The 11,221-nt window shown below is 38.6% G+C and overlaps 1 protein-coding gene across 2 annotated transcripts; it reads left to right on the top strand.

The window, feature by feature from the left end:
- Positions 1 to 106: 106 nt before the first annotated feature.
- On the top strand, positions 107 to 10,644 carry LOC108671804 (tumor suppressor candidate 3). 2 transcript variants are annotated; one of them, XM_018159390.2, is made up of 8 exons: positions 114 to 498; positions 3,331 to 3,500; positions 4,616 to 4,733; positions 5,357 to 5,497; positions 6,355 to 6,495; positions 6,877 to 7,027; positions 9,359 to 9,524; positions 10,501 to 10,644. In XM_018159390.2, exons 1-8 carry the CDS (start codon positions 430 to 432, stop codon positions 10,514 to 10,516), a joined length of 972 nt encoding a protein of 323 aa, XP_018014879.1. In that variant the 5' UTR covers positions 114 to 429; the 3' UTR covers positions 10,517 to 10,644. The 2 variants fall into 2 exon arrangements, with proteins under 2 accessions (XP_047739706.1, XP_018014879.1); XM_047883750.1 differs by lacking the exons at positions 9,359 to 9,524; positions 10,501 to 10,644 and adding an exon at positions 9,225 to 9,344 and having other exon boundaries at positions 107 to 498.
- Positions 10,645 to 11,221: the final 577 nt, after the last annotated feature.

Genomic DNA, 11,221 nt, shown 5'->3' with positions numbered 1-11,221 from the left:
TTTTTATATTCTCTATATCTAAGTAAAAAGGTAAAATTGAAAAGTATTCCTATCGATATATGCCAGTTGAGGAGAATCAAATCCTATAAATTAGTATAAAATTAGGTTTTTGGACATTTATGAATGTTGACAGCTGAAGCCGATTTGATGTAAACAAGAAACTTGGGTCAAATATTACGAGCGACCAACTCTTGGTTTATTATTGAGCCTCGAGTCCGCAACTGATCAATTGGCGATTAACAGCAAAGTATTGTGGAGGGCGAAATAGTGAAAAATTTATCTTTCCTGAACAAGTGGCTTTCATCGACCTGAGACTCTGAGTGAGAAAAAGATAATCGATAGCTATACTAGAGTGAAGAGTCCGAGAGTCGTAACAACCCTTGAACCCTACCCGGTATTCGCCACTCGGTACCGGTACAAATTAAAAAAATGGTCCGTTGGTATTATTTGTTGTTGGCATTTACCATAGCTATAGGCTTCTCGGAATCCAAGAAGGAGGTGAGTGTGAATTTGTGAAACCACTTCAGTGACTTCACTCTTCATTTTACCTAGACTATGTGTTAGCATGTGATGTGACTGATGTCTGACTGTCTGAGTGTGCTGTGTGCTAAGCCTAAGCCATCCCTTAAGCCATTACCCCAGCCATCCCTTATTACCCCATTTGACTGCTCACTTTGACAGACTGATAGTACTGCTGGGAAATGGCAATGTATTTTGTAGTTAAGGATTAACATGAAGAAATTTCAACTTCAAAATTTTTGTTTAGCTTCATTTCACAAAATACAGATTTTTATTGTATCCTGAATCTGAAACAATAGTTAGACCAAAAATGGGCAAAAAAGTTATTCTCAAACTTCAACAGTGATTTATTTATAAAGAATTGGTTTATTGTATGCCTCACAAATTTTGCCTTTTTGACCTTTAGCAGGGTCTGGGTCCACTGGTCCAGACTGTAAAGACTAAAGCGTGGCACAACATTGGTCAAGGAGGCCAATTTCATGCACCAAAGATGCCAAGGTGGATGCCACTAGATGCCAGTTGCCAATTATGCTTCTCCATAAATTGCTATTTATTTTCAATATGGCCAATGCGCCATATTGATCTACACGCGAGTACACGGTATGATCAGATTATCATCAGAACTATGCGTCATAGCGCATAGTTACGATGGCTGTGAGAGCTACTTTTGAGCACCAAAGCATACATGCTCAACAGCTCATAGCCACCTAAACTACGTGCTGTAGCGTGCAGTTCTGATGGCTGTGAGAGCGTATATTTGAGCACCCAAGCATACGCACTCCAAGCTATCTAAACTAATTGATGTAGCATGCAGTTCTGTTGGTTCTGAGTGCATATATTTCAGAAATTCAGTGCTTATGTTGAGAGAGCCTCATAGCACTGACAATGGATAACCAATGCAGCTTGTGATAAATCATTTAAAAAATGGACTAGATTATTAGTCTAGCCCCCTGAACTACATGCCATAGCACGTACCAAATCCAAACCCAGGTCACCAAACCCAATCCAACCAAACCCAACCCAAACCAAGCCAGCCCAATTCAACCACATTCAATTCATCCCAACCTAACAGAACGGTCTGAACCCAACCCTATGCAACCAAACCCTACCCAATGCAACCCAAACCAATTCAACCAAACCCACTCCAATGCAATCCTAATCAATTTAACCCAACTCAATTCAACCCAAGCCATTACAACCCAACCCAATTCATCCTAACCAACTTTAACCCAAACCAATCCAACCAAACCCAACCCAACCCAATCAAAACCAATTTAACCCAACCCAGTTCAAATCACCCCAGTTTAAGTCACCCCAATTCAATCCAACCAAATTCAACCAAACACATCCACTACAACCCTATAAAGACAGCTCACAATGCAATAGGCATGCTATGGATAACCACAATACCAAATTAACCCAGGAAGAACTGGTACAAATACAAAAATCCTTAGTCACAAACCAGACTTTAAAGTACTACAAATAATGGAAGCAATTCTAATTCAATGGAAAAAGATGTACCTAAACAACCAAACAACTGGATCTCATTGCACTCTGAAACTTCATAACTAGAGTGACTGTATACTAAACTGTACAAGAACTTTACTCAAAGCTTCGTTCACCACTTAAATTAGTTTTCTCTCTGCAGCCAACCTGTAAGCACCTTGTCTACTCTGCTGCTTGATCTTATTGCCTGAAGATGCTCAGTGATGATCAAAATGCATTGCCGGATTTACTTGACCTTCCATTTGGACAAATTTTAAGACTTGTTGAAGTTGTTGACCCTATTATTGTACCTTTCATCAGAAAGCTTGAGAAATTAAACTCGAGACAAGTTCTTAATAAAACTGGCATCAATTTTAACCAAACATATAGGTTCCTATATATATATTGTAAAGTACTTTTTTTAGATTCATGTAATAGCTACCGTCAAACGGAGTAAAAAGGGATGGGCGGGGTAAATTGGGATGCGCGTCCCACATTTCGTAAAAATGTTGTAGCAGCTAAACTAATCAAAATATTGCAAAACTAAAAATAGTGGCATAAACTTCAACATTTTCACTACCGTAAAATGGGGTAACTTAGACCGGCGGGGTAACTTAGACCACTTTTCGTTTTTTTAACAAAAACCCCCACAACTCAAAAACTATTTGACATAGAAAAATTTTGTTGATGGGCATTAAAGGCCTAATACTGAGGCTACATAACACAATAGAAAGATTTAAAAAGTTTGCATATCTAATATCTTAAAAAATTAAAAATGTGACCAACGAAAAAAAGCTATTATTTAAAGCCTGTCAGAGTACCCCCTTCAATTTTTTTATTTTTTGGTTAAATAACTCCAGGTTTTGATGCATTGTAGTAGAACTCTTCTAGTTACATATGCGAATGACAAATTTTAGGNTTGAAGATGTCATTGGATAGCCCTTGCAAAGAGCTATAAAATGAGCCTAAACCTTTTTCTGAAATGGTTCATGGTAAGAAGTTATTAACAAAAAATTTTGATTTTTTGTCTATTTTTTGAAGATGCCATTGGATAGCCCTTGCAAAGAGCTATAAAATGAGCCTAAACTTGTTTCTGAAATGTTTCATGGTAAGAAGTTATTAATAAAAAACGCTCAAAACCGTCCCTTTTTATCCCGTTTGACGGTACAGTAAAACTGGAGATGAATCTCTATTAGAGCTGTTTATTTTACACTGTCTTAGGTCTAACTTTTTGTTCGTGGGTTCCACACGCTCAACATGGTTGTATGAGCATATAAGCACTTAATGATATAATTTGCCATTTTTTGTATACATTTCTCTTCACAGCTGACTCAAGGGGAGCGAGTGCAGCAGCTCACTGATGCAGCAATCAAGAAGCCCATCATCAACCTAAATTCTGAGAAATTTAGGCAGTTTGTGAAGGCCACTCCACGCAACTACTCTGTCGTGGTAATGTTCACTGCACTTGCTGCCAACCGCCAGTGTGGCATCTGCAGGTGATTGCCCAATTTTAAAACTGACTGATGTGCCAGAATTATTTATGTTATATACTCTAAATTTTCAGATTGTTTTTGATATCACAATAATCACATGGCATCAGACCAAATACCATTCGGTCTGATTGGTCCATTACCATTAGGACTATTTATGGACCATTGGTCCATAATACCATTATATATAGGTCTGGTACCATTGTCTATTTTAATTCTCAGCAACTTCATGCATCACGAGACTGCAAAATCTCAGAAGCAAATAATGATTGAAAGAGATCTAATAATAAAATCATTATTTCATACTGAGGGAAGTATTGAAGAATATCTTCAGTCATTTTATGAAATATTTGAAAATCACAATCTGATTCTGCAGTATATAGACATGTACCGTGGAATCACTGATTTCATATGCATTGTTTGATTATCTGGCAGGCATTTATTTAATTTTGTTTTAATGGTATGGTGCTTTTTTTAATCTGTAAAAGTGTCTCTTTTTAAAATCTAAATAAGGCTTGGGTTCTATTTCAAATGTTCACAATCATTAACATATTCTGGAGCAAATAGTGACATGTTATATAGTTTAAAAATAATAACCACTTGTGATGAATTTTTTGGTGGAGCTTGAAATCAAAATGTGTTCACTCAGTCTTGCCTTATCATTCTCCTCTTGTTTTTTTTTTGCATAATTTTGAATGCTCACTATATGCCAAAGCATAATTGACGAGGTAATTCTATTTGACTAACAAAAAATTGTTGTATCCACTATCCACAAATGGAGTGGTTTCACTTTTCTGAGAACTCAGAACTAAAGTTAAATCTGCAACATAAACATATGTTATCACTTTTCTCAAGGGTAAAAAGAATGCATTTTTTAATACATGAGCAACATAATGGTGCAATCAAAGATGAAATGGAACAGAATGAGTGAAGTCAGAATTTTCTGTTAACCTTCAATTGTTTGCACTGAGTATATAGAGACTGATGAGTCAAAGTTTGAAGAAATTTGTATGTAACAAAATTTAACTTGAGTACCCAAATCTAATAATTTAGTTTTTGTGGGCATTACGTCAACCACGTGTGCAGCGTTGATGGAAAATAATTTTATTTTGATGCCACAGACATGCAAGTGATGAATTCCAGCTGGTTGGCAACTCATGGCGCTACTCACCCAGCTTCTCCAACAAGCTGTTCTTTGCCATGCTTGACTTTGATGAGGGCTCTGACATCTTCCAGCAGGTTGTACAATTAACTTGATGCTTTCCTGTGGAGATTCTTTAGTACTAAGCCTGTGTTAAGCCTTTAACCCTATTTTGACTGACGGGACTTCTTGGTCCCAAACCACCAGGTACAACTAGCATTGACAACAGTAAATGTTTCTGAGACCAATGAGTTATCAATATTTTTTACTTATGTTTTTAAAACCATGTTATGCAGAGCTGTTTAGTTAAATTCTGACGGCTGTTAATAGCCCAGTTTAGCCTATAGATTCAAGAGCTTATAATGACTGATGTATTAGTGTCTTGAAAGAAGAACTTTATCTTAGCTGGAATGAAGCTATTGTAAACTGACCAGCAAAATGCTTGTGTGTACAAATCATTAAAATGATTGAAACTCGTTTCTTAAAAAGATCAATAGAGCTGATTCTGGCTTCTATCTAATTGCTCCCAGTTTTTTTGGCAGCACTCCATGCTAAATTTTTCAATTACTCAATCTGTCATTTGATCATAATTTATACAATACTCATCAGTGATATGTCAGTTTATTTTTGGCCTGCCACTATTTACTGTAGTAGTAATTTTCATATGTCTCTTGACTAGCTTACAAGCTAAATCCTAACCTCCTTACACCTCACTGCGCAGCTCCACCTGAACTCTGCGCCTGTGTTCATGCACTTCCCTGCCAAGGGCAAACCCAAGAAGCTGGACACACTCGAGATCCAGCGCGTGGGCTTCAGCTCCGAGAGTATCGCGCGTTGGGTTGCTGAGCGCACTGAGATCCAGGTTAATGACGCCTCTTTTTCGGTGACAAATGTTGCTGATCCGATTTTCTGTTCATGGCAATAGAGGTAGTGGTACAAAATCAGTCATACTGGTGACACAAGATTAACCTTTGAACTGCAAATAACCTGTATACCAGTACCGTACCATATATCTCAGATTGAATCGTTTGTTGCCATTTTAAATTACTACGCTATACGTATTGAGTACGGTAAGTCATAAATTGATCAGGGGAAATGGTACTGTTATGGCATGCCTTAGCTGGACAACTGACAGCTTTCAATTGTTCATTTATTTTAGTGTCAATATCCTAATTTATTTCTGGAAGAAAAGTTATTTCTGCTGGCAAGATTTTTATTTCTTTTTTCTTTGTGATTTTTCCGGTGTATTAAAAAAATTATAACTCAATAATTGAAGGTATTTTCACCGCAAAAGAGTGGTGGTTCTCGGTACAGTGAAAAGAAATTTACATGTGGATACTGTGTGCCACCAGAAAAAAATTCGTTGTCGCCAATTTGACATGGTACCATATCTGCGTTGTACACTCATTATCTGCAGCTATTTATGGAGTAATATCTGTCTTATTCCCTGCAATAGAATTACATCAAATTTGCTAGATCACGGCTTTATTGGCACACAACTTGGAGTAAACAAGTGTGTTCCTGCAATTGAACCTTCAATAATGATACATTCTTCAAAAATTAACGCTTAGGGGCATAAAAATCTTGTGGATGAGCTCGACTGTAATGGATGTAAACCACTTCATAAGTTCACCTTTGTGTAGGATTAAGCTGAACTAAAAAATAGCAATGGCTAAAACTACTTCATAAACATTCATGGTGATTGTATCTGCTCTTCAGATCCGCGTGTTCCGACCTCCGAACTACACAGGCTTGCTGGCGCTGGTGGTGCTGCTAGCCATGGTCGTGGGGCTACTGTACCTGCGAAAAAACAACCTCGACTTCCTCTATAACTCCACCACCTGGGGACTCATTGCCCTTGTAAGCCTCTCGTCATCTCTCTTTTGCTGAATCGCAGCCATTTTGTTCTAGGAATAAAATCTGTATTTTGATTACAAATCTAGAACTAATGCACTGATGTGGAAGATTCAATGAATGATTTGAAAGAGTGTACGGCTAAAAGGGTTACTAGACGTAGCTGATCTGAAGCGCTAGAAATCTCCTTCTTACTACTACTACTACTATGAGGGTTACAGTGTCTGTGTATTATGTCCAAATTACTGAAATTCTTGTGGCGCTGCTTTGATGTTTACTAGTAGCTTTGCTGCCAGGTTTCCAAAATAGATAGTTTACGTCAATTCGGAAGGGGATTTTGTCAAATGAGTGAAAGCTTCAAAGTGATTGAAAACTATTGTTTCACAGGCGTTTGTGTTTGTGATGACATCAGGACAAATGTGGAACCACATCCGCGGACCTCCATTCCTGCAGAAGACACAGGGCGGCAACATAGCTTACATCCACGGGTCCTCCCAGGGACAGTTCATCGTTGAGACCTACATCATCGCCTCGCTCTGTAAGTGTGGGGCCAGCAAAACTCAGTATGGTGTGTGGAACAACCGAACAAGCCGTGCTCTCTAGTAGGTAGAGCTACATTTGATCTAAATGCCATATACGCTATATTCTACGTCATTATTGCGCGAAATTTACTGTCTTATGATTAGCCAATTCTTCTATTTAACTTCAACAGTGCAGTGCGATAGCTTGCATGAAATGTATTCCAGAAATACATTCCATAGTACCTGATGATGGGTTCAGCTCAGGGTGCCACAGCCATGATCTTTCCAGAAGGTGGTGAGAGGGTTTTACCTAGGCTCCTCTAAGTGACCACTTGGGGAGGTCTGCATTGTCCGCCATATTTATTATGCATATGCAACGCATGTTTATTGTTATTTCTCAATGAAACAAACAGGTGCATTGTTTTTTTTTATTGGATGAGCTAGTAGCCACGAATTACCTAAACAATTCTCAGACATATTTATTCAATATGACCAGCCTTATTTTTAATGACAGCTTCCAATCTACGTTTTAAAGGTTCACAGCAGACACGCAGCATTTCTTGAGGGATCAAGTACCATTGTTGTGTCAATTTAGACTTCAAACTATCCAAAGGATCATGAGGTGTTCTGCAGACCCTACTCACTAAAATAGCCCACACAGAAAAGTCGAGAGGATTCAATTCAGGGCTTCTTGAGGGCCATTAATTTTTGCTAACGAATGCTGGGATGTGACCCTGAATCCAGTTTTGGGTAATGTTTGAGCCATGTGATGGGGCAGAGTCTTGTTGAAAACTCCATGGTGAGCTGTTGAAGTGTTTACGGGCCCAAGGTAACAACACAGCTTCCAAAATGCTCGAAATGTATCGCTGACTGTTCAATTTCACTCCTGAGAGGACAAAAACGAGTGGGGACCTTCCAGTGGCGGTTACCGCGGTCCAAATCATCACGGACATGGAATTTGACGTCGCGTTACTGTTCTGGTTGCTACAGTTCCATCCCCACTCCAAATTCCGTCATTTTGACGGCTAACGCTTTGTTCAATGTCAAAAATTTTTTCTCGTCAATGAACACAAAGTTGGGCAGCGTGCCATCCTCAATGAGATCCAGAATGTGCTGGCATCTTTCGAGCCTCATTCGTTCATGACGGTCTGTTAGTTCATGCCTTGTTTGCATCTTGTATGGGGAGGTTTTGAGGTCATCTTTGAGGACTCTACGCATTGATGTCTGACTGACTCCTGCTTCTGCAGCTGAGCGACGAGGGTTTCTCCTCAACTTCTCCCTCGTGTTTTTGACCAATTGTTTTGTTCGGACACTTCGTTTTCTTCTTTGACCAGGTCGATTGCATGTTTTACCACTTTCATTGAATTTTTTTAACACCTTCCACACAGTTTCACGACGAACTTGGAGTTTTTTTGCAATGACTGAACTACTCTCGCCCTTTTCATGAAGGGTTACAATTGCATTTCTATCTACTGCCATACGTAATAGTAAATTTAGACACCTTAGACTTCTGCAATATAAAATAGATGAATCAATAGATGATATTAAGCTTCATTATAAAAGAAAAGTCTCCTAGAAACCAATTTATTTTTCTAAAGCAAACATCCGTTGCCATAAATATGGCGGACCCTGTAGTAAATGATTTCGATTTGGTTTTTGAAACATGCAAACGTTGATTGATGTATCGAGATGCATTGTAGTTCCTTGAAACATAATATAATATTTTCAACAAACAACTCAGTATTTGATGTTAGTGAAACGGGAATTGGATCAAACGGTAGAAAACGAATGTCATTTAAGGGGAGCGTCTGATTTTTTCTGTTGACATTTTTATTTATTTACGGACGGGTCACTTTGAAACTTGGTACACATGTGTAAAACAGAAATCTAAGATCTTTTTAAATAATTTTTGTTCATGTAAATTTTTCGAAATAATGGTAGAAAACATGAAATTCATAGGAAGCGGCAAAAGGGAGTATATATATACTGTATTTCTACATACTGTAGAAATCTATCTCCTCCTTGAATTTTCAAGCTACTACATCGAGACGCATATAATTCGACGCGTAAAGACCATATATAGAGATTCGTCATGTTTTTTTTCGAAATTCTCATTTTTGTGGGTGGGGGGGGGGATTTTTGTCAATTTTTCATTTACGAGGATTATAATTTCCTCGATTTCGAGGATTATAATGCACTCTTTCCATCCCACAGACGCGGCAGTCTCACTAGGCCTGGTGCTGCTCACTCAGGGTTATAATGTCCTCTTTCCATCCCACAGACGCGGCAGTCTCACTAGGCCTGGTGCTGCTCACTCAGGGTTATAATGTCCTCTTTTCATCCCACAGACGCGGCAGTCTCACTAGGCATGGTGTTGCTCACAGAATCAGCTGGCAAGAGAGAAGACGTGGGCAAGCGCCGTATTTTTGCCATGGTCGGCCTAGCGCTCGTTGTGTTCTTCTTTTCACTGCTCCTCTCCATCTTCCGCACGAAGGCTCAAGGTTACCCGTACAGGTCAGTTTACACTGTCAAAATTGTCAGGTACTTTTTTTAAAGGCACAATGGCCTGTCGGTGGTAGGGAATGATTGAATCAATAGATTTTGTTTTGAGAAATTTTTTTATAGATCGCTGAATTTTGAAGTTTCTCCCTGTTTTTCTCCGTGGTGTTCGATTCGTTCTTCAACTCAATAGCCATTGCAATAAGCGAAGGATGATTAAAAGTTAAATCTTGAATACAAGATTAAATTCCAAAACTTCACATTAAATTGACTAACTCCTGCATTAGTAATAATGAATTGAGGAGAAAATTGTACGTAATTCTGCACATGGAGTTTGATGGCCTGAAGTTTCTTTTGACCAGATTTTGATGCAACTTGAGCATTGTGAAGCAACGAAATTGAATTGAGTCGTTTTCGTCATATTGTGCATGCGTAATTATGCGCCTTGATTTTCTCTGTACTCTAAGAAACCCTTGAATGATGAGTTTTTAAACTTTAGTTGCACTGCCTTTAAGTCTGCCAAAAATTTCCCTGCCCCTGGTGAATGAATAATTATTGTATCAGCAATGCCGTGGGCGGAAGCCGTGTCCTACACTGGGACGGTTACTCATAACTGTCATTCTTGTATATATCATTCATCTGATACCATTTCAACTCTATTGCTTATTCCAATCAGTACTTTCCTTGTTAATGAACTCCGTTAATTTTGCACGCGACAAAGTTTCTCTTATGTCTGGAACAATTTTGCCTGTTTATTTTCAAAAATAAATTCTGCGACTTTACTCAATGAGAGTGACGGAGACCTCGAACGCTATACTTTGAAAAGTTTTTTTAATATAATGTCAATAAATATGAATATCATTGTTTTATCTCGTACTGCGAGTTTTTCTGGCCTCGCCTCAATGGTATTTTATTCTAGCTTAGTTAAATTTACTGTAATTACAAGTTCGAAGACGCTCGTCGTGCCCTACAAAATTTCAAATGTGTGCAGCTTCCTGCTCAAGTGAGGCGTTCCAGCTGACGTCTCGGCGCCGAAGATCCTACTATTTTTATGTTACGTGTGAGTTTTATTTTGTTGACAAAGGATGTGTTTGTTGAAGATGGCCCTGGGACCAAATAAAAAAATCACAACTAATGACGGTTTGGTTTATCCTTCTGAGATGTGGCTAACTCTCCGGGTTTTGATGTATCATCTTCCATCTTTTAATAATGTCGTGAGGATTTTATAGATTCTTAGAAATTAAGGTTAATGTTGGATAGTGATCTCACTCCACGGGCTCTTTTTTTTGTCTCGTCAAGGTTTACTTTTATTCCGAAAGATGAGTAAAATGTTGAAAACTATAATGAGATCAACATAGAGACCAGATGCATTTGTTGCAGATATGCTAAACCTTGTAGCTTACGGACATGATTTACAAATGAATAAAATATAGATACGATTTGATATTCCTGCAAAATCATCAAAACGTTTACAATTTGTAAACTATCAAGTCGAATATCAATGAATATATATGTAAGTTATCTGAAACATCAATTGATGAACGGGGATCATCCTTTGAAATTAGCTAAGCCAAGTTTGAAGTGAGCAATCGCAGTCAACCCACCACCCGCGGACTGCAGCGCGGGTGTACGCGATACAAGTGTGCGCCCGTAACACAATGCGATACGACCTACCGCTGGCTCTGTGGGCCGTCCCGCTCCCGCACTCAACG

Source organism: Hyalella azteca, unplaced genomic scaffold (assembly GCF_000764305.2).
Source record: "Hyalella azteca isolate HAZT.00-mixed unplaced genomic scaffold, Hazt_2.0.2 contig13563, whole genome shotgun sequence".
In the NCBI taxonomy this organism is placed as follows: domain Eukaryota; kingdom Metazoa; phylum Arthropoda; class Malacostraca; order Amphipoda; family Hyalellidae; genus Hyalella; species Hyalella azteca.
Note: the sequence above shows the minus strand (reverse complement) of the source record. Positions and strands in the feature narration are given on the sequence as shown.